General features: G+C 41.1%; 1 protein-coding gene across 12 annotated transcripts in view; it reads right to left on the reverse strand.

The window, feature by feature from the left end:
- Positions 1–999: 999 nt before the first annotated feature.
- Positions 1,000–25,585, reverse strand: part of LOC140902052 (leucine-rich repeat and fibronectin type III domain-containing protein 1-like protein) — a 264,710-nt gene continuing 240,124 nt past the window's right edge. For 11 of the 12 annotated variants that reach the window (XM_073321684.1, XM_073321683.1, XM_073321675.1 and 8 more), the window contains one exon: positions 1,000–1,721. In XM_073321684.1, the coding sequence (XP_073177785.1) occupies positions 1,208–1,721 (514 nt within the window). In that variant the 3' untranslated portion in view covers positions 1,000–1,207. Of the gene's footprint in view, positions 1,722–17,568; positions 17,757–25,585 lie in introns of all 12 variants that reach the window. The other variant, XR_012155996.1, reaches the window with a different exon arrangement.

The raw sequence follows: 25,585 nt of genomic DNA on the forward strand, positions 1-25,585 counted from the left end.
ATTTTGCCTTCAAATTCACATGCTAGAACAGTGCAGAGGAATGCTGTTGTTTAATTCAACAATTTATTTAAACTCATGGATTGCTCTTAGGTTTTGTTGGAAGTCATTACAAACACCTAATTTGGGGACTCATTTTGACCTGACAGTACGCCTTTAAACAAAAAGATTTAATTATTAAATATGAATTGTTAAAATGAATTGCACATAAACATTTACATAGCTAATCCTTTGGCCAATTACATTACGCTTCATGCAGTACTACAGAAATAAAGAGTTTGGTTATCAATGTTATCTGAAGATGCAGTGGAGCTTTAACTCATGGGTCCTCCCTCTAAAAACATACCAAAAAGAGAGAGATTAACTTGGTTGACACTTGACACAATTTGAGAGTGGGAGACTAGGACACAATTTCCAGTGTAGCAAAAGATGTGCACAACACACCATTTCTAATTTAAGTAGTTTTCTGAAGACTTAAATTAGGAAGGACAAAAGTGGGAGCTCCTCCCTGTCTAAGGTGAGGTAAATCTAACTGAAAAGAAAGAGAAGGGTCTTCAAGGCACAGTCTTGAATAATACCAGCCTTTACAAAGCAAACAATATATGCCAGCAATTCCGTACCAATGAATAGTGCGAGATGATGTCAAAATCCTTCAATTTTCTTTTCCTTATTTGGAGTAGTATTTTGTCCACGGAGGAACCTTTAGCTTTTTCTTTTGTGGATGACATGTATACAGTGCACACAGACTGATGAACATCTCAGGATTAACAAGCTGAGAACTCTTTATAACATTTCATTGCTCATTAACAGCTCGGTAGTTGAACTGGTAAATGACTCTACTATCAGAGAAGTTTGAGGTTCCTGAGAGTTGGTCTTGCTGCCAGTTGGTAACTGAATGAATTAATAGTGCATTTTTACTAAAGACAAACCTAGTCATAATATAGTTATGCTTCTGATTCAATACCACAGGTGTAGCTATAAAAGAAACAGTAAAAAAAAATCTTGTAAATCACACACTTTATATTTAATATATTGAAACAAAAATATTTAAGAATGCAGGAACTGTTTTACAGATTAAAAAAATATTTTTTAAACCATCTGATCTTAAAAATAGACAATAGTAGTGAAGCTTAAAATACAACCACTCGCATTAAAATGTTTTAAGCGATACCACCTTGGCTCATGTGGTGTGTCCTGCTTTGTCACATTGCTATTGAGATAATGCTTCAGTTGTTAAAAAGGTTGTGTCAGTAAGAGTCACTCTTTCACAATCCAAATCTACAACAGTTTTGCCTTTGATGGAAGTTCCTGAGCATTCCTGATGCAAACTTTCCCGTCTCTCTGTGAGTTTGGAAGCAGAACGAGCCATTGACCCACTCTGACTACCATTGGTCTGAGAGCAGACATTATTAACTTTAGTATTTTTATTTTTGTGGTGATTGTTGTAGACTTTATACTTCATGAGGAGAATGAAGATGAAAACAAGAACGGAAGCCACAATTATTCCACCAATAATGATGATCATGGTTCCTCCAAGAAACTGGGCATGAAGAGAGCGGCACTGCTTATATTCTTCCTGTGTAGTGAACTGCACACACCCAATCACCTTGGTTGCAGTTAGAGATGTCAATCCATCATCATAAACAGCGAGAACACAAAGGTCATACTCACGTCCTGCAACCAGATCAGTCAGGAAGAAGGATTTGCTAATGGCCGGGATCATCCTAGAAGGCAAAATGGGTAAAATAAATGCCTGAAATGCAGTGCACCATGGAAAAATCCTTTGCCTAGTCAAGAATTTCAAAGCTATGGTCCACAGAGTAACTTTACTTCTTCCCCCTTCGTCTTCTACTGCACAATACATGCTCTCCCCCATTACTGGAGAAATACTACAGAGTAAATAGCACAAGGAATTTGCACCTGTGTAGAGTTTGTTGTTATTGCATGTAAGTAACTACATTTCCTGTGATGCACACTTGTAGAGTTCTGGTGCATAGCAATTGTCCACAGTAGTGCAATCTTAACCTGAATGATACTTTACAGTGAACTTTAAATATAATTTCCCTTTTTCAAAAAAAGAAAGAATAAGTAAAGATGTGGACAGGTTTCAGAGTGGTAGCCGTGTTAATCTGTATCAGCAAAAAGAACGAGGAGTATTTGTGGCACCTTAGAGACTAATAAATTTGTTAGTCTCTAAAGTGCCACAAGTACTCCTCGTTCTTTTTAAAGATATGAAAGAAGTGCAACCTGAACTGGAAGAGACTTGCCAAAACAGAGAAAATAAAAGCAACCACCTAATGCATAACAGATGAGCATGTTCTATGAACATCTCTATTCTTGACGTCTCTCCTCCAAGTACTGATCAATCTTGCTTACTGTTTGAAATCTGACATGACCACAAAGCATGATAGTATAACTCTACTACCTGGTGTATCATTGAAGTGCCAGGGAGTGAGCGAATGGAAGCACGAATCAAATCCAGATCTCAAACTGCAAGTCAACTACCTCTAGACTACGAACATATACTTTCTCAGCTACTGTAAACTAGCACACTTCCACAGAAATCAATTAAGCTACACTAATTTACACTAACTGAGAATTTCTCTCGGTAATGTATCTAAAATATTTTTACACACACACACAAGTTCCCTGTAAGCTGCACGGCCGCGCAGCAGCTGATACACTGCCCCGCAAGCACTCAGGGAACCCGCCCAGCTGGGACCTGCCACAGCCAAGGAGCCCCTCCCTCAGCCTGAACCCACTCCCATACCTGCCGTGGCTGGGACGTCCCTCCCCTGGCCTGGACCTGCCATGGCCAAGGGAGGGACACCTCTCTCCCCCAGGCCAGAAGCTGCTGCGGGGAGAGAGAGCTGCAGGTAGTCCTCTCTCCCCACCGTAGCTCCAGAGCACCCTCCTGCACCCCAAACCCCTCATCCCTGGCCCACACCCCCAGCCGGAGCCCTCACCCTCTGCTCTTGCACAGACGTGCATGCGCACGCACACACACACACAGTTAAGATCAGCATTTATAAAGAAACAAGCAGCATAAAACAAAGGCTATTCCTATGTGGTCACCAGCCAATTGTGGACTAGTCTAAACATGCTCAGCTTTGAAAATTAGAAGGATCATCCCCATTCAGCCCAATTGGAACATCTGCATACAAGTCTGCAATTGCTATAATTTCAGTTACATTGTTATAACTTCTATAATTTAATTACTACGTAAAAAAGTGTACATCTGCTGTATTTTTTTTTTTGGTAGTTAATACTGTTATCTGTAAAATGAAATAAACTGCTGCCCAGGTGACAAATTGGAAGGTTAATGAGAATCCAGCATACACCATTGCATAATCAGATCTGTAAGGAAACTTAATATAGTTTCCACCTAATATCAGAAACTATGTTCTGGTTAAAGGAATGTTATACCGTAGTCAGTAGAGCTGTCTGAAAATTGGGGGAATTGTTTATTAATTATTTTTCTTTGTGTTTATATTATTTTGAGCAGCATGAAGTATGCTGTTACTATCTGTGTCCAGATATATTTAGAGATCACCAACCTATTAAAATCATAAGGGACCTACAAAGGAAAAACAATCCTCTGGATATTTCCCCTTTTTTGTTACTTTTTGATGTATAAAGCATGCAAGGGTTACTTTGTAACCTTAGAAATGTAAGGAATATCAAGTTTTGTGTCACTTGTTTTGGTGGGAGATCGCCTCAGAGGACCTACAGAAGTGGACTAGGAAGTTTCTTTGATTTAAGTGGCAAAGGTGTGTGTGTGTTTTGTTTTGTTTTTTTGGTGTTAGTTAGGCTGTTGAGTTAAGTAGATTTTAAACAAAAAACAAACCAAAACAGAGATTTAAATAGAGGGAGCAAAAAACCACTCCCCCTCTCAGTTAGGTTTCACTTATTTGGTACCAGTGATTTCATAAACTAATTAGTTCTCTACTTACTTAGTTCTCTACTTAGTTCTCTAATTACTTCTCTACTACTTTCACCCTGACCACACCACACGATTCCATCGTCTACAGCCAAGCTCTGCGATACAACCGCATTTGCTCCAACCCCTCAGACAGAGACAAACACCTACAAGATCTCTGTCAAGCTTTCTTACAACTACAATACCCACCTGCAGAAGTAAAGAAACAGATTGATAGAGCCAGAAGAGTTCCCAGAAGTTACCTACTACAGGACAGGCCTAACAAAGAAAATAACAGAACGCCACTAGCCGTCACCTTCAGCCCCCAACTAAAACCCCTCCAACGCATTATTAAGGATCTACAACCTATCCTAAAGGATGACCCAACACTCTCACAAATCTTGGGAGACAGGCCAGTCCTTGCCTACAGACAGCCCCGCAACCTGAAGCAAATACTCACCAACAACCACATACCACACAACAGAACCACTAACCCAGGAACTTATCCTTGCAACAAAGCCCGTTGCCAATTGTGCCCACATATCTATTCAGGGGACACCATCACAGGGCCTAATAACATCAGCCACACTATCAGAGGCTCGTATACCTGCACATCCACCAATGTGATATATGCCATCATGTGCCAGCAATGCCCCTCTGCCATGTACATTGGTCAAACTGGACAGTCTCTATGTAAAAGAATAAATGAACACAAATCAGATGTCAAGAATTATAACATTCATAAACCAGTCGGAGAACACTTCAATCTCTCTGGTCACGCAATCACAGACATGAAGGTCGCTATCTTAAAACAAAAAAACTTCAAATCCAGACTCCAGCGAGAAACTGCTGAATTGGAATTCATTTGCAAATTGGATACTATTAATTTAGGCTTAAATAGAGACTTGGAGTGGCTAAGTCATTATGCAAGGTAGCCTATTTCCTCTTGTTTTTTCCTACTCCCCCCCCCCCCCCCAGATGTTCTGGTTTAACTTGGATTTAAACTTGGAGAGTGGTCAGATTGGATGAGCTATTACCAGCAGGAGAATGAGTTTGTGTGTGTATGGGGGTGGGGGGGATGTGAGAAAACCTGGATTTGTGCTGGAAATGGCCCACCTTAATTATGCACATTGTAGGGAGAATGGTCACTTTGGATGAGCTATTACCAGCAGGATAGTGAGTTTGTGTGTGTGGTTTTTGGGAGGGGGGTGAGGGGGTGAGAGAACCTGGATTTGTGCAGGAAATGGCCCAACTTTATTATCATGCACATTGTGTAAAGAGTTGTCACTTTGGATGGGCTATCACCAGCAGGAGAGTGAATTTGTGTGGGGGGGTGGAGGGTGAGAAAACCTGGATTTGAGCTGGAAATGGCCCACCTGATGATCACTTTAGATAAGCTATTACCAGCTGGACAATGGGGTGGGAGGAGGTATTTTTTCATATTCTCTGTGTATATATAAAGTCTGCTGCAGTTTCCATGGCATGCATCTGATGAAGTGAGCTGTAGCTCACGAAAGTTCATGCTCAAATAAATTGGTTAGTCTCTAAGGTGCCACAAGTACTCCTTTTCTTTTTGCGAATACAGACTAACACGGCTGTTACTCTGAAACCATTGATAATAAAGTTATCAAATAACAAAGTGAAACAAATAACAAAGTGAAAAACAAAGTTATTCGAACAAGACCATGGCCTTCCTCTTAGGAAGAAAGTCTTTTAGTCTGGTCTGCTCCTTCTAGCTTGGTGTCAGAGAAGATGAGATGAGACGAGATGACCTGGGATGCAAGGTAGAATGGGAGATTATTTTTTAAGTGTCTTTATAAGAAACCCAAAAAGGAGAAAAGAGGGTGGCATAGTTCATTCCCCCCTTTATTTTGTCTACCAGTTAGACCTAATCTCCACCACACCAATTTTGGTCCATTCACTTCTGGGTCCACATTTTCTGTTTTTACTAGGCATGATTTCAACAGCCTTTGAATCATATCAGCAGGCCCTTTTTGTTTGGGCTAATACAGTTTCTCTGTCTGGTTCTCTTGCACTTGTTCACCACATTCATTTATTGAAAACAACTTGACCTATTTTCCTATTCGATAAGTTTAGTGTGACGTTTTATGAACTTTCACATACTTTTGACATTTGAGGTTACAATTGGGGAAATTTTTTACATCCAATAATCACAACGGCACTCCCTCCATCACCTCTTTTGGAAATGAGAAGATCAATGGCAAGGCATTAATTGGCAAGGTTATGTCTAAAGATGGTTTCTTGAGCGAGAGCATAATCACTGCTTGTTTAACCATACAGGTACTGTACCATACTGAAAGGAAACATTAACAAGCCTAATCAATAACTGGCCCTGTGTTTCCCCACTAGTTTTAATCATCCACAAAGGATATGGGTTTCTTTCACCAGCAAATGGTCACAACCCTCTGAGCATACCCATTTATTCAGTAAGTGAAACTGGTTGAACACCAACTGATATAGAAGGTACATTTCTCCCTGCATGGAAGAAATCTGAATACGATCAAGGGAATGTGCAAAAAAACCGGACAGTTCTTAACAACATTATATCTTAGACTGTTACTGTGCTGGTGCTGCTGGCAGCAATTCAGAAGAGTTCCCCTGGTCTGGATGATACTATGGCTGAAAATAAAACTTCCTTAAATTGTGCTGTATTCTTCAATAGAAGAATTGCAGTGTTTGATCCTTATTCATTACAGTTAAATAAAAAATCCCAAGGACTACAGAACAAAAGCACCCATTGGGACTTTCTTCTCCAAAAAAGCCTGAACATCTTAGGCAGCTAGGAAACAGGATTTTAGGATTTTAGGTTTGAATGCTCTCTCTCTGTAATGGAGAGGTAGCTGTCCACTATCTAAATCAGAAAGAACGACACGTGGGTAGAATGAGCGGAAGTTAGAGAAGCAAACAGTGCCATGACACAAAGATGAACTAAGTAGTTGCATGAATAAATAACCCATAATAGGGAATGAGAATAGCGAAATTAGTGATGCAATTTGACAAGTGCACATTAGTAAGTACAGTCACCCGTTTAATGCCGCACACAGTTCCATATAGGAAAATAAGGCTTTTCAGGATAAGGTAGAAAAAGTGGAAAAGCACACTAGGGCTAGACCCAGTAAAGGACTTAGCTGTTGCTGAACACTGCAATTCCTAGGCTCCTAGGTGCCCTGCCACTGAGTGGAACCCTCAGCCCCTGAATTAGGCACCCAGGTTCCTCATCCATTACACGAGGAGCCTGGTCATCAAAGAAAGGGAACGCAGAAGGCCTAAGAAGCCAGCAAGCTGAGCAGAGAGCCACCTAAGAGAGCCAGTGGGCCATCCAAAGGGAGAGGCACCTATCTCCACTTAGGATTCACAACCAAGAAACCTCTCCTGGAGTTGGGCACCTAAGCCAATCAGCTGTTTCTCATGAAAAACAAGAGTGAGACAGAGACCCCAACCCTATTAGTGTGGGAGACCTGTTTTCAAATCCCTACTCTGCCTGATTTGAAACGGTGATTTGAACCCTCCTCTCCAACCGCCTGTGTGAGTACCCTAACCACCAAGCTTATTGAGTATTCTAGACAGTCTTTCTCAGTCTCGCTGGCTGAAGCTGTTTCACTTTGTATTAAGTTATTATATATTCACTGGGACAGAGATAGAGAAAAAAAAATCAAGAGATTTTTTGGAAGAGCCCCTGCTGCAATTACTAGTTCATTACTTATACAAAATGTAACAGCTTCCACAGGAGAGACACTGCCCCATCACAATATCCTTATGATTAAGGCACTCAACTGGGATACAGAAGACCTGGGTTCAAGTCCGTGCTACAAATCGGACAGAGTGGGGATTAAAATCTTGGTCTCCTACAGCCCAGGTGCGTGATCTCACCACTGGACTACTGGGGCACACAAGCATGCTTGCTGGCCCCCAAATTACCCATCTGCTCATATACAGGTCACACAGCAACACCTGGTGTGAGAATCCAACCATGGCTTAGGCACGAGCTAGCACCCCAATCTGCTCGGTGGTGTCAAGACCTAGGGGTTTTGCACATGCCCACTGAAGGATACTTAAGTGCCAACACGGTCAGGTGGGAGCTGAGTGAGTTTTGTAAATGCTACGTGTTGGTGCCTTAAATGCTGGATTTAGGCACCTAAGAAACTGCAAGGGATTATGGAAACCAGTCATTTATCTGGACTCCTATGCAACTGTGTGGCGAACCTACCCTATATATTTTCCCTAGAAACAGAATACAGGGTCCAATATAAGAAGAAAACCAGATTGCAGAACTGGGAAGCACAGTATGGGGAGGAGGTGACCAGCCCTGTGTGGAGAAAAAAGTGGTTCAGGACTATTTAGAAAAGCTGGACTGGCACTAGTCCATGGGGCTGGATGCACTGCATCTGAAGGTGCTAAAGGAGTTGGCTGATGTGATTGCAGAGCCATTGGCCATTATCTTTGAAAACTCATGGCGATCAGGGGAGGTCCTGGATGACTGGAAAAAGGCTAATGTAGTGCCAATCTTTAAAAAAGGGAAGAAGGAGGATCCAGGGAACTACAGGCCGGTCAGCCTCACCTCAGTCCCTGGAAAAATCATGGAGCAGGTCCTCAAGGAATCAATTTTGAAGCACTTTGAGGAGAGGAAAGTGATCAGGAACAGTCAGCATGGATTCGCCAAGGGCAAGTCATGCCTGACTAACCTAACTGCCTTCTGTGATGAGATAACTGGCTCTGGGGACAAGGGGAAAGCAATGGACGTGTTATTCCTTGACTTCAGCAAAGGTTTTGACACTGTCTCCCACAGTATTCTTGCCAGCAAGTTAAAGAAGTATGGGCTGGATGAATGGAATACAAGGTGGATAGAAAGCTGGCTAGATCATTGGGCTCAATGGGTAGTGATCAATGGCTCCATGTCTAGTTGGCAGCTGGTCTCAAGCAGAGTGCCCTAAGGGCCAGTCCTGGGGCCGGTTTTGTTCAATATCTTCATTAACGATCTGGAGGATGGCGTGGATTGCATCCTCAGCAAATTTTCAGATGACACTAAACTGGGAGGAGTGGTAGATACGCTGGAGGGTAGGGATAGGATACAGAGAGACCTAGACAAATTAGAGGACTGGGCCATAAGAAATCTGATGCGGTTCAACAAGGACAAGTGCAGAGTCCTGCACTTAGGATGGAAGAATCCCATGCACTGCTACAGACTAGGGACTGAGTGGCTAGGCAGCAGTTCTACAGAAAAGGACCTAGGGGTTACAGTGGACGAGAAGCTGGATATGAGTCAGCAGTGTGCCCTTGTTGCCAAGAAGGCTAACACCATTTTGGGCTGCATAAGTAGGAGCATTGCCAGCAGATCGAGGGACATGATAATCCCCCTCTATTCGCCATTGGTGAGGCCTCATCTGGAGTACTGTGTCCAGTTTTGGGCCCCACACTACAAGAAGGATGTGGATAAATTGGAAAGAGTCCAGCGAAGGGCAAGAAAAATGATTAGGGGTCTGGAACACATGACTTATGAGGAGAGGCTGAGGGAACTGGGATTGTTTAGTCTGCAGAAGAGAAGAATGAGGGGGGATTTGATAGCTGCTTTCAAGGAGAGGTGGTTCCAGAGAGGATGGTTCTAGACTATTCTCAGTGGTAGAAGAGGACAGGACAAGGAATAATGGTCTCAAGTTGCAGTGGGGGAGGGTTTAGGTTGGATATTAGGAAAACCTTTTTCACTAGGAAGGTGGTGAAGCACTGGAATGGGTTACCTAGGAAGGTGGTGGAATCTCCTTCCTTAGAGGTTTTTAAGGTCAGGCATGACAAAGCCCTGGCTGGGATGATTTAGTTGCGGATCGGTCCTGCCTTGAGCAGGGGGTTGGACTAAATGACCTCATGAAGTCCCTTCCAACCCTGATATTCTATGATTCTATGATATTCCTAAACTTAACTGAGTTAAGATCTGAAACACTAAGAGCTAATAATGACACTGATTTTCATAGTAGCTGCTTTCTTCTGAACCAAAACCCCTCTACATGAGCAAAGAGAAGAACCCAAATAACCCACATTGACTGCCCTTTTGAAGGGTGTCATCTTATTTCCAGCAACACTGAAGGTTAAATGAAGGAAAATCTTATCTGGTCTTTGAGACAGAAACAATACAACATTCGCTTGCCAACACAAAGTCATTTGTAGATAGACAAGTCTGGGATGTGGATCATTTGCACAACTAAAAGTCAGAAATCTCTATCATGATGTGACAGTTGCAGAATGACTTAAGTTACAAAAGTCTATAAACAGTGAGTGTGAAGACTGTGATTTAGAATAACTTTATGTAGACTACAATTTATAAAAAATTAGCCTAAGATTCCAGTGGCATTATGTATACTATTAGGATAAAATCTGACAAGCAAGAATGCTGTTTATGGTTGCCACTTGCTTCTATGGTATCATAACCCAACGCTACAACTGACATTAAATAGTCCTCTGATTGCCAGTCTAAGTAGAGATGCCAAGGACTGAACAAGCCACGCAAAAAAATCGTACCTCTCATCTCACTAATGGATCAACATAGGGAAGCTGCTGCTGCCTAGGCTATACCTGTTCTGTGGGAAAGGACACATGCTCCAAGGCTGTAAATACAGCAACTTCCATTGAGTAACCTCACATCAAAACAACTTTATTTGGGGCATTCTTCTTAAATTCTCCAGTGAGCAGAGAGGCACTGTCTGTATTCCATCACGTTAGTGAATCTGCCAAACCACTTCAGCCATTTTGCTGCTTCACTAAGAGGAATGACAAGATCCTCAATGTGTGTGTGCTATTGCTCAACAAAAAACATTTATCATTTCACAGTCTGTGTCAGGGAGAGCATACATTACTTTTCTGTGAGTTTGTTAGGACTGTTTTTGAGATTTAAAATACTAAGGCCAACACCGAGCGCTTTTGAAAACCTCACCCTAACTCTGCTCCCACTCAAGTCAATAGAGACAAGCCAGTTCTGAGTACTTGAAAATCTCACTGCTACAGGTCTGGCGACCCTGTCACACCTTCTTCTGGTCAAACGTGGTGATGCAGGTACTTCCTGTCTCAATTTCATCTGCTGCGGTGGGCCCCTCAGCCTTCACCACACAAAGTCTATAGATAGGAGGGATTTCACAGCTGACTTGAATGATGCACAGAGGTATAATATTGCTGACAGAATTCACTGAGTTAAATCAAAGTTCAGATTTTAAAATGAGCAAATCTCTGAAGCTGTACACTGCATTGCACAAAAATAGTGAAAGAATTGTGAGCATGCATACTGTAGCTAAATTGTACTGCTTTTCATACAGTGGATATAAAATGAGTATAATGTTTGGTATATTGATCAGGCAATATGTCACCTCTTCCTCAAGAGTGACTGTTCGTCTCTTTAATCCCCCTTTCTTAATAATAGATGAGAACTGCTATTTTTAATTTTTATGTTTGCTCTATAAAAACAGAAAAGAAGTTTACGTTACCAGCTTTTTAACACACTATATAGTATTTCAATTATCTATGTAGAAACATCACTATTAAATATTGATTCATCTACTAATTTATAGCATGGAGTTGTGGCTTATTAAAGTTAGATGATCACTGGATATGAGAGAGTAAATTCAGTGTCTAGGAAGATATTGCCTTTGATGATATGAGATCCAGTTCCTAATGGACTACAAACATAAGTCAAATTCTTATAAACTATTAATCGTTTGCTCCTTGCACCATGACATAAATACTGAGTTCTTCTGACCTATACCAGAGGTACAGCATCATATTTTGGAATGTGCTGTTCCACTGAGAGCAGAGAAAAGATATTGTACATTAAAAATTAGGAGCTACTGCAATTTTTCTTTTGGGTACCCGTACTTGCTGCTATCTTAAATCATGAGGCAAGCCATTCCTGACACATCACCCCATGGTTCACACAAGAAATGGACAATGCTGCTATTGGACAATGGTTTAGCAAGCACCACACTTCATTGAGTCACATAGCAGATTAATACAAATAAAGCATCATCACCTACTGGCTATGTTAGTGGCCATGGTAGGAAACAGAAGCTTAAAGAGGAATCATGTAAAAGGATTGAGGAAACAGCATAGTTTTCTCAAAGTGTGCTGAGAAAAGCATAGAAACAAGATTTAAGAATATAGTTGAACAAATGCCCTTTGCACCTTTTCTGCACACCGTCACTTGCCACATCTGCAGATCCCTCCTATAAACTAGTTTACATGTTTTTGCACATAGATCAGTGATCACCAACCTTATTTGGATGGTGTCCCTCCCCTCGTGATGGAATAATCACATTACTCCCCCCGCCCCAACACACACCCATCCCCACAAAAGAGAGTCTTGTACCAAGGCCACTGAAACATATGAGCCTCTTTCCTGACCTGTTCTTTTCAGCCCCTACTCTCTTTTCTTTTAATCTTTGTTCCTCTAGCTGTAATTTTTGCATCCCAATTTTGGGTCTTTTGAGCTCTTGTTCAGTTGTTCCCCTCTTTCACTCTCCGCCAAAGGCTAATAGAGGCTGCCTGGATGAAGGCATCTGTAACAGTGTGCAAATGTCAGCCTTCATTCCTGAAACAAACAGGCATCCTGGTCTTCACCACCTGTCCTGCTAGAATTATTTCAGCAGGTAGGACAGGGTGGCTTCACCAGAGTCTACAGCGCAGTTTAGACTGATACCGCAAAAGCCTCTGCTCCCACCACAGTGCACACATTTGCTCTCAGTACACTACTGGAGATGGGCCCCACTGCTGCTTTACTCCACCTGCTGTTTTCCTGCTGGAAGTTATTGGTGGTCCCAGCTGCTGCTTTGCACTACTTACTGCTTACCAGGTGAGCAGAACTGCTGCCAGGCTCTGGTTTTACTGTCCATATAACTGGAATTGCAGCTGAGCTCTAGCCAAACAAGATAACTACACCTCCCACCTCACCACTTCCAGGTGAAAAGGGTCCAGTGATTTAACAGACCCACCAGATTCCCTATCCCGTGAGAAATAATACTTGCAATAAACCAAAAAACACACACATTCTTTTTACTTGAATCTTGAGTCCAGCGCCTCTCGCCCAACCTTGGCAACCACCAGTGTTTGTCAGGGTGATCCTGAACCCAGTCATCATCCAGCCATTGCCCAGGTGATTCCCAACAGGATCAGCTCCAAAATATCAGCCCCAAGTACAAAATTTAGCCAAGCTGAACCCCAATGTCCCCAAACTATCCACAATTGTAAATATGTAAACAGGGCACTGCTTCCCTCAGGCGACTTCCATGCTTCCCAGCACGTGACAGCAGAGAACACAGATGATAGAGAAATGAGGTATTGAGGAGAACACAGTTGATACTTAAATAAGGTACAGCCTTTCTCAGTCATTGCCCCTTGGTCTCCAGCAGATGTCAGCAGAGCTCTCACTCAGTTACCTCCCTTCTCTACTAGGCTTCAGGCTACAGGATTTACAAACCTTTGTTCTCTAACAAACAACTGGCTTGCCTCCAAATGATATGTTAGAAAGCATAAACATAGCAAACAACACACAATTTTCAATTTAACAAATAACAGTAGGGAGGTGAATAGATGCGTGTGCTAGTCTTTTTAAAAAATATGTTATTTAATTGTTCCTCTATGGATTAAATCCAAATAAATTGGTTTCTAACAAAAAAACAAATGCATTTAGTAGTTTTCATGAAAAAGACACAACCTGTCACACTACACAACCTGTCACTTCTATGTCACACTGCAACTCCTTCAGTCATTTACAACAATGGAAAGTAGGTGAGAAACACTGACAAATCAGAAGGGAATGCAGAGTGCAGAAAGGGTATGCATTGGTGTAACTAACTGATGCAGGATAGCAGAGAATCAGGTCCAAAGTGTGCAAGAATTTTTAATTAAAATGAAAGCTGATTCTTAAAAAACAACCACATGTTACACTGAAAATGGTTTCACTTTTAGCCACATAGTAACATGCTTTGTTTCACTGTCAGAGAAGTGACATTACATAAAATATCAATGCCTAGAAAAAAATATAAATACTGTATACTACACAGACAAAAGCAACGTTAGCTTGAAATAATATACAGTAAATCTTCAAGGGAAAAATATCTACCTTCCTGCTTATAAAGGCACACCACTGAGACTCAGAAAATAAATGAACCAGTGAGTGAAAAGTGTGATTGATTCCCCCCCCCCCGATGAAACCATACAAAACCAACTGTAATGTGCACTAAGTACTGTATTCTGGAGATTGGAGAAATTTATCATGCCATTAAAACAGTCGTTTTAAGTGTAAAAGAATTGGAGAACTAGAGCATTTCCTATAATAAGTATTTCCAAATGTTAAACCACTGGAGACTTCAGCTATAACTTGATTGCATGCACAGTTATGCAAATATAATTTGAAGTCCAATAGAAGAACATTTAATGCTTAATATGTACATAGCATATAGGGTAAAACTGTCAAAAGTGCTTAAGTGATTTAGAAACATTTGAAAATTTTTCTCCTATACACATACAGCATCGGTAAACACCAGTGTGTATCCATTATAGCATACATAGTGGTGGTATATATGAACTGAGAAGTAATTATGACCTGCTTCTGCTTAATGAATGAAAACAGTACTCATGTCACCACTGTTATGTTTCACAATTTTAGTTTATAATTGTCTCTCAAATTACACCTATCCTGCTGAGCACCATTAGCAACTGCCATTTTAAACATAGTAGCTGAGTTGCAAATTCTCAACAAAATGCATCAAGCAGACATGATACCTGGGAAATGAATAATAAATTCAGTTAAACATTTATAAGCAACTCTCTCAAGTAAAACAAACACCTTTAACCAATGTTCAGTGTAAATCCATGTTGCTCCCTTTAGAAGCATGTGGCAATAGGAAGCTAGCTTTCACCATGTATATATTTTAAATACAAATGAGAGTGAAAAAAAAAGAAAAATAAAACATCACTGAAATTGCATATAATAATGCAGTAAATATAAGCAATTATCACTTTGATGTGCAAGTAAAATATAATTAGTTTTCACATTATTCTATGTCATCATGGTAGAGGGCGGTGAACAGCTTGTGTGTGCCTGGGCTGGTAGATATGCACGACAATTTTGCAAGGTTGTAATTGCTCTCCCTTTCTCTCTTATTTTGGACTTTATCCTGGATTCCTAGTGCACCCAGCGATGTAAGTAGAAGTTCTGGGTGTATAAGAAATACACAACACATCTCATCTTGTGCCTGTACATATAATACTGTATACACAAAGCAGGGGTCAGACTGGAAAAATACAAATGATGTTATTCTTCCTGGACTCTGCTGATCTGTGTTGCCAAAATGAGATACCACCCGCTATGCAGATCTTCATGATCTGATTGGACCTTTTCTTTCCTCTGTATTGTGATCAGCAGTGAAATAAAGTAAATGGCAACACCATTAACTGGCGTTATTAAATTTCTCAGTTATCACCAATTAATATAAATAGGGCAGTTCACGTAGAGGTATTGTTTTAGGCTGTTTGCAGACTCAAGCAGAGATCACTGCATCAGTTAGGCCAACATAGCTATGTTGGTCAGAGGTGTGATCTCTGACTGACATAGCTGTTCTGCAAAAGCCCCAGGTGTAGACACAATTATACTGCACTTTTGCTGGTATTATAGCTTTTTTTGCTGGGGGTGGGGGGAGGCTGGAATAAAATATGTTGTCTTTGAAACAGAACCTAAATGAAGTCAATTCCATTAAACATGATCCATTTGTCCAGATAGATTCAAATATGTAATCAGCATGAAATTTAGCCCTCTGCAGAGGGCCAGCACAAAGACTATACACAAGAGGGATTTAAATGAGCTGGCCCCTTGCACACAGATGAATTTCACCCTCACTGAACATTTAAATACACAATAGTTTATTCCTTCTCCCAGGAAATAAATTCTGTTATGGAAGATTAATTGGAAAATTATCCACATAGAAATAGAGTTTTAATTTCCTAAAACTGGTGCAATCTCATGATGATGGTGGGCTGACACACAGGGAATATGACAATTTCACAAGGGTTGGAAACTCCTAATATGGAGGTATAGCACATGATATATGTATACACACACAAGTAACCATAAGACACAATAAACAAAGGAGATTAAAATTTGTTACATTTGCATTAAAATTCTCAAGGGAATTTATTTTAAATAAAATATAATATATGGCCCCTGAACAGTCTCTAAATCTGGTCTCTCTCCTTCAATGAGCACGATCCTCTAAAATTTGAAATTATATATTACAACTCCTATTTTAATATGGCAAGGCAAGGTCTATTCATGGTTTTTCATATGCCCCCAGAAAATCCCTACAACCAGGGCTAGAACTGCTGAGAAAATGCAGGTTAAATTGAAAGGATGCCATTAACACGTAGAAGGTGCACTCAGCAGACACAGCTATGATAATATCCTCACAATATCATCTGCACTGTAAGGAGTTTTGCAGAAAAAAAACTACAGTATGCGGACCTGTATGAAGCTGCCCGCCATATGAGTACATTGGCTCTTTGTATTAGCTGCACTTAAAGATATCCATTTCTGTGAAGCATTGATGTTCTTGACAGATTACTATCTGCACCTTATTCACTGATTTCTTTTAATAAGGGTTTGCTCTTGTCTATTGTGACAGCGAATATTTCATTTTGATACGCTGTCTTCCTTGTGATGGACTGCCAGTAATCTGACTAACTAAATAACACTCCCCATTGTCTCAGGAGCTAGGTCAGGGTTACTAATCTCCATTTTAAAGAAGGGGAAACAGACCCAGAAGTTAAGTGACTGGCCTGAGGCAACACAATTAGTGGTAGAGCCAGAAATGAAACTCACATTTTCTTTTTAATTTATCAGAAATATGCACCAGTGGGGAAAGTGTTATGGGGATGTGTATTCTGAACTTTCAGAATCGATTTCAGAAAAATAAGTGAAGAAAAAAAATCGACTAAGCATAGAACTGATTGAATACTGAACATCAATAGCAAAATATGGTTTCCTCAATAGCTGGCTTCAGCCACCTGCGTATGGCTTAGTGTCCATCTTTGGTGTGGCTACTCACTCATCTTTAACTGGAATTGGCTGGTTCAGGGTTGGGGGAAGTGAGTACAAAAGACATAGTGATAAGCTTAAAGCTGCAGAATACACTGGCTTGTTACAATGAGCAAAATGTCCTGTTTCACAATGCAAAACTGAAGCTGAGTGATTTAGGGAAAAGGAATGTGAAGCTAAAAGGAGTTTTGCACAGACTCTAAAATCACTGTGGAGCTTGGAAGGGACTAGACAATTGGGGGCGGTGCAAGTGTTAAAAAGTGTAAGTGTTAAAGAGAATGTTGATGATTTAAAAAAAAGGGGGGATACTTAGTAAACTGAAGAAGAAAAAATGAACAACAGCAACTAATACTGCTTTTCAGAAGAAAAAGTTTAAATGTAGCAGCAGAGGTACAGATATCTAAGTTGGCTGAGACTCAGAAAAGAATAAAGGAATCCAAGCAGCAGTAAAAAGAGAAGATGCTAAAATACAGCTGTTAATAGAGCCGAGGCCAAAACAAATAAAAAGTCTCACCTGTGAAAAATGTATTGAAACCTGAAATATAAAAATAAAATGAGAACTACTTACTTTAGGGGAAGCCCAAAGAAAAATGAAAAGGTATTTTGATGGCCAAACTTCTGGCAAGGAGTATGAAACGGGAGTTGTTCAGGTACTTGTGCAGTATGTCTCAGATAAAAAGTCCTTTCCAAAAGCCAGTTGGGAGGATCTTTGCTGTATCATGGACAAGGCTAGTAGTATCAGTAGTATACCTGGTTCTGTTAAAGGATGGAAAACGGGTGTTGAATCAATGGTTGCATGCTATGCAGCTGAAACTGACAGAGGGAAGGACAGAAGTGAATCTAGGGTCTGGTCTACATGGGGCGTGGTGGTGGTGGTGGGATTGATCTAAGTTACGCAACTTCAGCTACAGTGAGTTGACTGCTGATGCTCCCCCATCAGCTCCGCCTCTCACTCTGGTGGAGTACCTGAGTCAACGAGAGAGCGCTCGGCTAGACTAGACTAGACATGATAAATCGACCCCCGCTGGATCGATCGCTGCCCACTGATCCAGCGGGTAATGTAGACAAGCCCTAACTGATGTAAAAGGAGAGAAGCAACAATATTTGTTTTCTGTTTCAGTTGTTGATCACTGCAGGAGGCATAGCATGAATTAGATCAGGATCCATGGAATTTGTGATAAGGTGGCAGCTAACACATGCAGGAAATATTACAGTTACTTACTTCAGCAGATCATTGAGGTACCGTCCATGAGTCCACCTACCATGCCAGGAAAGTGACTGACTTCCCTCTGAATGTGATTAAGGACTAGCAGAGTACCATTACCAATCCTAAACACACTGGAGTAACAATGCCTCCTACTCCAGAATTAAAGCAAGATATGAACCATGGCCAGAAACAGAAGCAGGACTTGATAATGGACTATTGATAAATTGAAAACATCGGATTATGTCTATTAATGTACAGTACCGAATGATACCAATAGTATTGAATTTAACAATTTTATATTACCACAGCAACTATGTCATGCAAAATATATTTGTGATTCTATATGCAAATTATACCAAACATGGTACAATATTTCAGATAGTCAATGGATGGGGTAGAATTGGGGAAAATTTTGTAGCCTGAGAAGTGAGAGTCAGGAGAAGAGAGAAAAAAAGAGATATAGGAACAGTAGTGGGAGTTGGAGCATTGGGAACTTCAGCATGGAATCCCAGATATCACAGTAGCACTTTGAATGCACCCTTCAACTGTGTGTTAACTATGTGTTATACCAGGGGTCAGCAACCTTTTCAGAAGTGGTGGAGTCTTTATTTATTCAGTCTAATTTAAGGTTTCCTGTGCCAGTAATACATTTTAACGTTTTTAGAAGGTCTCTTTCTATAAGTCTATACTATATAACTAAACTATTGTTGTGTATAAAGTAAATACATTTTTTAAAACATTTAAGAAGCTTCAGTTAAAATTAAATTAAAATGCAGAGCCCCCAGATCGGTGGCCAGGACCCGGGCAGTGTGAGTGCCACTGAAAATAAGCTTGCGTGCTGCCTTTGGCATGCGTGCCATAGATTGCCTAACCCTGTGCTAAACAATCTGTTCCACCTTGTATTCAGCTGTGACACTCTGAATACATTTCCCAGACCTGAAGATGAGCTTTGTGTAAGCTCGAAAACTTGCCTCTCACCAACAGAAGTTGGTCCAATACAAGATATTACCTCACCCACCTTGTTTCTGTATTATCCTGGAACCAGCACGACTACAACAATGCTGCATACAACAGAATCTCTTGAGAGAAGGGGGGGAGGGCTCTCCTGTCCTATGCAGTCATAAACATTAATTTCTTAGGGATCCTGAACATCAGGAAAGAGCACAGAACTCTCCCACAAACTAAAAGCCTCAGGAGGCTTTCCTTCCTGTGGCTTAATATTGAGACAAGGTACTCCTCTCCCACATAGGGATTCTGGACCCAGTGCTGTCACATATTCAGACATTGTTTTCAGAACAAAATCAGAAGCAATGGCTTCTGTTACATTTCCTCACCAGCCATTTACTGCCCTGTGTTTCTGGGGAGGGGGAATAAATACAAAATAAAATCCCGGAACAAAAAAATTAACCAACCAGTGGTAAAATAAAATGAAACCCAATCAGACTTTTTAAACCCTGAAAAGAAAGAGGACCTAAAGCCCCCATGAAGCTAAGAAGGGACTTCACTGTTGCTATTAAGTTCACATGGAAGGGGTTATGATTCTGCAGCAGTAGGTGTTACTATACAATACACAGAGAGATATGCAAAATAAATGACAAGCCACCAAAAAGTCTCCACTTCAGTAATGTACACAAGACCAAACATTTTTTTAAAATGTGTATAACAGTGTAGTGTTCCTCAATTGAGACTGTGCTACATTCCAATGTCCGGTACATTTTTATGGGTGAGTTATAATAAACTCTTGCATGAAAAACAGGATGTGGGGAGAAGCAGAAGGGAGTGAGTGCTGTAACTATCTGCAAGGCCCCCTAGTTTTCCATGATTATATGCTCACAAAAATTCATCATTCTTCTCTCTTTCTTGCATTCATATTGTGGATGCGAATTAATGTATTTACAACTGTCAACACGTATCTACAAAGACCAAAAGGAAGAAGAAGAAGGAAGAGTGAGAGGTACATAAAGGAGGTGAAAGAGTAGGTTGGAGGAAACAGACTGAGAAGGGGAAAGACTTATTTAAATGATTCAGTATAAAATGAAATTACCATAGTAACTGCCATTCACATGGTCTAGGCATATGCTGGCTATTAGACCTTGCTCACCTTCACAAAGTAGAAACACGTTTGATACATTATGTAGTTGCTTATGGTGGTTCAAGAACTGTCTGGCAGAAGCTGATTATACAGAGTTCTCAACAATGGGCCTGGTTTCCATAACTTCCCCTAGGCTGAAGGAAGCCTTTTGCTTTTGTAAGATTTCTACAACAAGGTCCAACCACTGTCACTCTCTGAATATACAACTATATAGGTCTCTAAATCTTCACACAATCACTAATTTATCCTCATCATCCTCCTGTGAAACACACCGGTAGCATTATCTCTATTTCACAGATTAGGATCATGCCCGTGGTTAAGTGACTGGCCGACGAACACACAGGATTAGCATGGTATTTGCAGATTGCTAGTTCTCGTTATTCTGCACTACCCACTAATCCATGCAACTAAACATTTATGACATAGCACAAACAATGTAACAATTTCTCAGATAACCACACATACCAAATTAAAGCACAATTACTAGTCCTTGTCAATTCAGTAGAACGCTTCTGTTAAGAATCTATATTTGCTGGTTACTCGCTGTGGGAGCTGAACTTCAATCTTTAAGAAGCCTATTATACTACAGATTATTATATTTTAGTATTGCTCTGTGATTTGAAACATAATTTCTATTATAGCTTTGTTGCCAAACTGAGCCTCTCAATTTACAGAGATCTGGGTTCTGAAATGTGAAAGGAATGTGCGAAGACGTTTTTAAAAACTTTCTTCCAAAGAATTGTTGTCTAGGAACATGGCCATCTAGTAGCACCAATTGATTTAGCTGTTTTCAGATTGTCTTATTAAAGAGATTGTATGAGTCATTTGTAAATTTATAAAGATTTAGAAAGTTCAATAGGCATAATTTAAAATTGTCCCCATTGTTTTGGAATATGTTATAATATCTAACTTGCCATTATTCCAGGAGATGAAGAAGGGTGTAAAATGGCTTTTGTATCCCAAAGGGAACTTTTTGCAAAGAATTCAGCTCACAGTGTTCAGTGTTTCACAGATTCAAGAGCTGATGTTAGCTAGTCAGCAGCAGATATACTTTTACCCCTTACTAAGTACTAACCATAAAGTAGAAGTGTGAAGGAAAGATACTTATTTACCGGGGATTTAGGCCTATCCAGTGGCAGTGCTAATCTGCACTCTGTCAGTTCTTACAGGTCTTTCCCTAATCATTATAATGTATGATACAAATAATCGCCCAAACAACTCCTAACTGCAGCCCTTGTCTAAGAGTAACACACTTTTTTAATGAACTTTAGGCCAAAATTTGCCCTGTGCCCCACTGAAGCTAACCAACTTCTTATAGTTTTTACTCTGATTATCTGTAATTTACTTCATGGTTTGGGGTTCATATTTCATGCCACTATTTTTCTCATGAAACGAAGCACTAAAACTTCTCGGCATGGAGTACACTGCTCTCCATTTTTCAAAAACTGCATTTTCCTAGAACTCAGCGGTAGGTTTTCATCGAGGCACAAAGAGAATAAATAAGCAATACAAGCTGACAGATATTCGCATGCTGTGGTCCCTGCAAGAACTAGACATTTGAGGAAATGTTTTCAGCAACATTCCTCTCTGGATGATCTACTCAGAGCTGAGTAAAGCCATTAATAATATTGAACCTTAGCTTGAGTTTACACCTTTCTACCTATGAGCCATGACAAATGATGCAGAAAAACATTTGCATTGTACATCAGGACATGACAACAACAGAATGTTCATTGTCTTCACAGGGCTAGAAAATGTTTCATGAAGATAAGCGTCTTAGACTGAGATCTTTAAAAGATCTAGGTGATTTAGGAGTGCAAGTCCTAAAATTCCACCTGTAAACCTTACCTCAAGGACTTGTAAAAATAGTTATTTATATTTAAAAGAAAAACAAACATTAGGTTTCTGATGGGCCTATGTTAGAATAGCAGAAATTAGAGATACAGAAAGTCCCATTGCAGCACCTATCCCATACCCTTTTCAGTGTAGCTCTGTTGCCTGTAATATATTTTCTGTAGCATTATCCAGTCTATTTTTAAATCTACTGGACCTGATTTTCTTCTCACTTACACTGTTATAAACTGGGAATAACTCAATTGAAATCAAAGGCATTATAATATGGGAAAACTGGTGAGAGAGGAGAATCAGGACCATTATTTTTAGAAATGTTGTCATCCTTCTGGAACCTACAGTATGGAATACTGATTGATATACTCAATTGCTAGTTCCTGATTCAACTATAATCTTCCCAGTTTATTTGCAAGGACTATAAACAGAATGACAGACCACATACTGGAAATGGGAGCAGTAACACACACAATCTGCATGATGCCCATCAAAATCTATGGAGGTCAAATAGTTAAGCCAAGCAAGTTTTACAAATGCTCTCCCCCCACCTCCCCCCGGGTTATCTCAAGTGCTTATATACGAATGCACAAAGCCTTGGAAACAAGCAGGGAGAACTGGAGGTCCTGGTGATGTCAAGGAATTATGACGTGATTGGAATAACAGAGACTTGGTGAGATAACTCACATGACTGGAGTACTGTCATGGATGGTTATAAACTGTTCAGGAAGGACAGGCAGGGCAGAAAAGGTAGGGGAGTAGCACTGTATGTAAGGGAGCAGTATGACTGCTCAGAGCTCCGGTACGAAACTGCAGAAAAAGCTGAGTGTCTCTGGATTAAGTTTAGAAGTGTGAGCAACAAGAGTGATGTAGTGGTGGGAGTCTGCTATAGACCACCGGACCAGGGGGATGAGGTGGATGAGGCTTTCTTCCAGCAGCTCGCAGAAGCTACTAGATCGCACGCCCTGGTTCTCATGGGTGACTTTAATTTTCCTGTTTCAGAGTAACAGCCGTGTTAGTCTGTATTCGCAAAAAGAAAAGGAGTACTTGTGGCACCATTTATTTGAGCATGAGCTTTCGTGAGTTACAGCTCACTTCATCCGATGTGAAGTGAAAGCTCATGCTCAAATAAATTGGTTAGTCTCTAAGGTGCCACAAGTACTCCTTTTCTTTTTAATTTTCCTGATATCTGCTGGGAGAGCAATACAGCGGTGCATTGAAAATCCAGGAAGTTTTTGGAAAGCGTAGGGGACAATTTCCTGGTGCAAGTGCTAGAGGAGCCAACTAGGGGGGGAGCTTTTCTTAATCTGCTGCTCACAAACCGGGAAGAATTAGTAGGGGAAGCAAAAGTGGATGGGAATCTGGGAGGCAGTGACCATGAGTTGGTTGAGTTCAGGATCCTGACACAGGGAAGAAAGGTAAGCAGCAGGATACGGACCCTGGACTCAGGAAAGCAGACTTTGACTCCCTCAGGGAACGGATGGGTAGGATCCCCTGGGGGACTAACATGAAGGGGAAAGGAGTCCAGGAGAGCTGGCTGTATTTCAAGGAATCCCTGTTGAGGTTACAGGGACAAACCATCCCGATGTGTTGAAAGAATAGTAAATATGGCAGGCGACCAGCTTGGCTTAACGGTGAAATCCTAGTGGATCTTAAACATAAAAAAGAAGCTTACAAGAAGTGGAAGGTTGGACATATGACCAGGGAAGAGTATAAAAATATTGCTCGGCCATGTAAGAATGAAATCAGGAGGGCCAAATCGCACCTGGAGCTGCAGCTAGCGAGAGATGTTAAGAGTAACAAGAAGGGTTTCTTCAGGTATGTTGGCAACAAGAAGGCCAAGGAAAGTGTGGGCCCCTTACTGAATGAGGGAGGCAACGTAGTGACAGAGGATGTGGAAAAAGCTAATGTACTCAATGCTTTTTTTGCCTCTGTCTTAATCATAGAATCATAGAATATCAGGGTTGGAAGGGACCCCTGAAGTTCATCTAGTCCAACCCCCTGCTCGAAGCAGGACCAATTCCCAGTTAAATCATCCCAGCCAGGGCTTTGTCAAGCCTGACCTTAAAAACCTCTAAGGAAGGAGATTCTACCACCTCCCTAGGTAACGCATTCCAGTGTTTCACCACCCTCTTAGTGAAAAAGTTTTTCCTAATATCCAATCTAAACCTCCCCCACTGCAACTTGAGACCATTACTCCTCGTTCTGTCATCTGCTACCATTGAGAACAGTCTAGAGCCATCCTCTTTGGAACCCCCTTTCAGGTAGTTGAAAGCAGCTATCAAATCCCCCCTCATTCTTCTCTTCTGCAGGCTAAACAATCCCAGCTCCCTCAGCCTCTCCTCATAAGTCATGTGTTCTAGACCCCTAATCATTTTTGTTGCCCTTCGCTGGACTCTCTCCAATTTATCCACATCCTTCTTGTAGTGTGGGGCCCAAAACTGGACACAGTACTCCAGATGAGGCCTCAACAATGTCTTCACTAACAAGGTCAGCTCCCAGACTGCTGCGCTGGGCACCACAACATGGGGAATAGTTGGCCAGCCCTCTCTGGAGAAAGAGGTGGTTAGGGACTATTTAGAAAAGCTGGACGCGCACAAGTCCATGGGGCCGGACGAGTTGCATCCGAGAGTGCTAAAGGAATTGGCGGCTGTGATTGCAGAGCGATTGGCCATTATCTTTGAAAACTCATGGCGAAAGGGGGAAGTCCCGGATGACTGGAAAAAGGCTAATGTAGTGCCAATCTTTAAAAAAGGGAAGAAGGAGGATCCTGGGAACTACAGGCCAGTCAGCCTCACCTCAGTCCCCGGAAAAATCATGGAGCAGGTCCTCAAAGAATCAATTCTGAAGCACTTACATGAGAGGAAAGTGATCAGGAACAGTCAGCATGGATTCACCAAGGGAAGGTCATGCCTGACTAATCTAGTCGCCTTCTATGATGAGATTACTGGTTCTGTGGATGAAGGGAAAGCAGTGGATGTATTATTTCTTGACTTTAGCAAAGCTTTTGACACGGTCTCCCACAGTATTCTTGTCAGCAAGTTAAAGAGGTATGGGCTGGGTGAATGCACTATAAGGTGGGTAGGAAGTTGGCTAGATTGTCGGGCTCAACGGGTAGTGATCAATGGCTCCATGTCTAGTTGGCAGCCGGTGTCAAGTGGAGTGCCCCAGGGGTCGGTCCTGGGGCCGGTTTTGTTCAATATCTTCATAAATGATCTGGAGGATGGTGTGGATTGCACTCTCAGCAAATTTGCGGATGATACTAAACTAGGAGGAGTGGTAGATACGCTGGAGGGCAGGGATAGGATACAGAGGGACCTAGACAAATTGCAGGATTGGGCCAAAAGAAATCTGATGAGGTTCAATAAGGATAAGTGCAGGGTCCTGCACTTAGGACGGAAGAACCCAATGCACAGCTACAGACTAGGGACCGAATGGCTA

Source organism: Lepidochelys kempii, chromosome 23 (genome assembly GCF_965140265.1).
Source record: "Lepidochelys kempii isolate rLepKem1 chromosome 23, rLepKem1.hap2, whole genome shotgun sequence".
In the NCBI taxonomy this organism is placed as follows: domain Eukaryota; kingdom Metazoa; phylum Chordata; order Testudines; family Cheloniidae; genus Lepidochelys; species Lepidochelys kempii.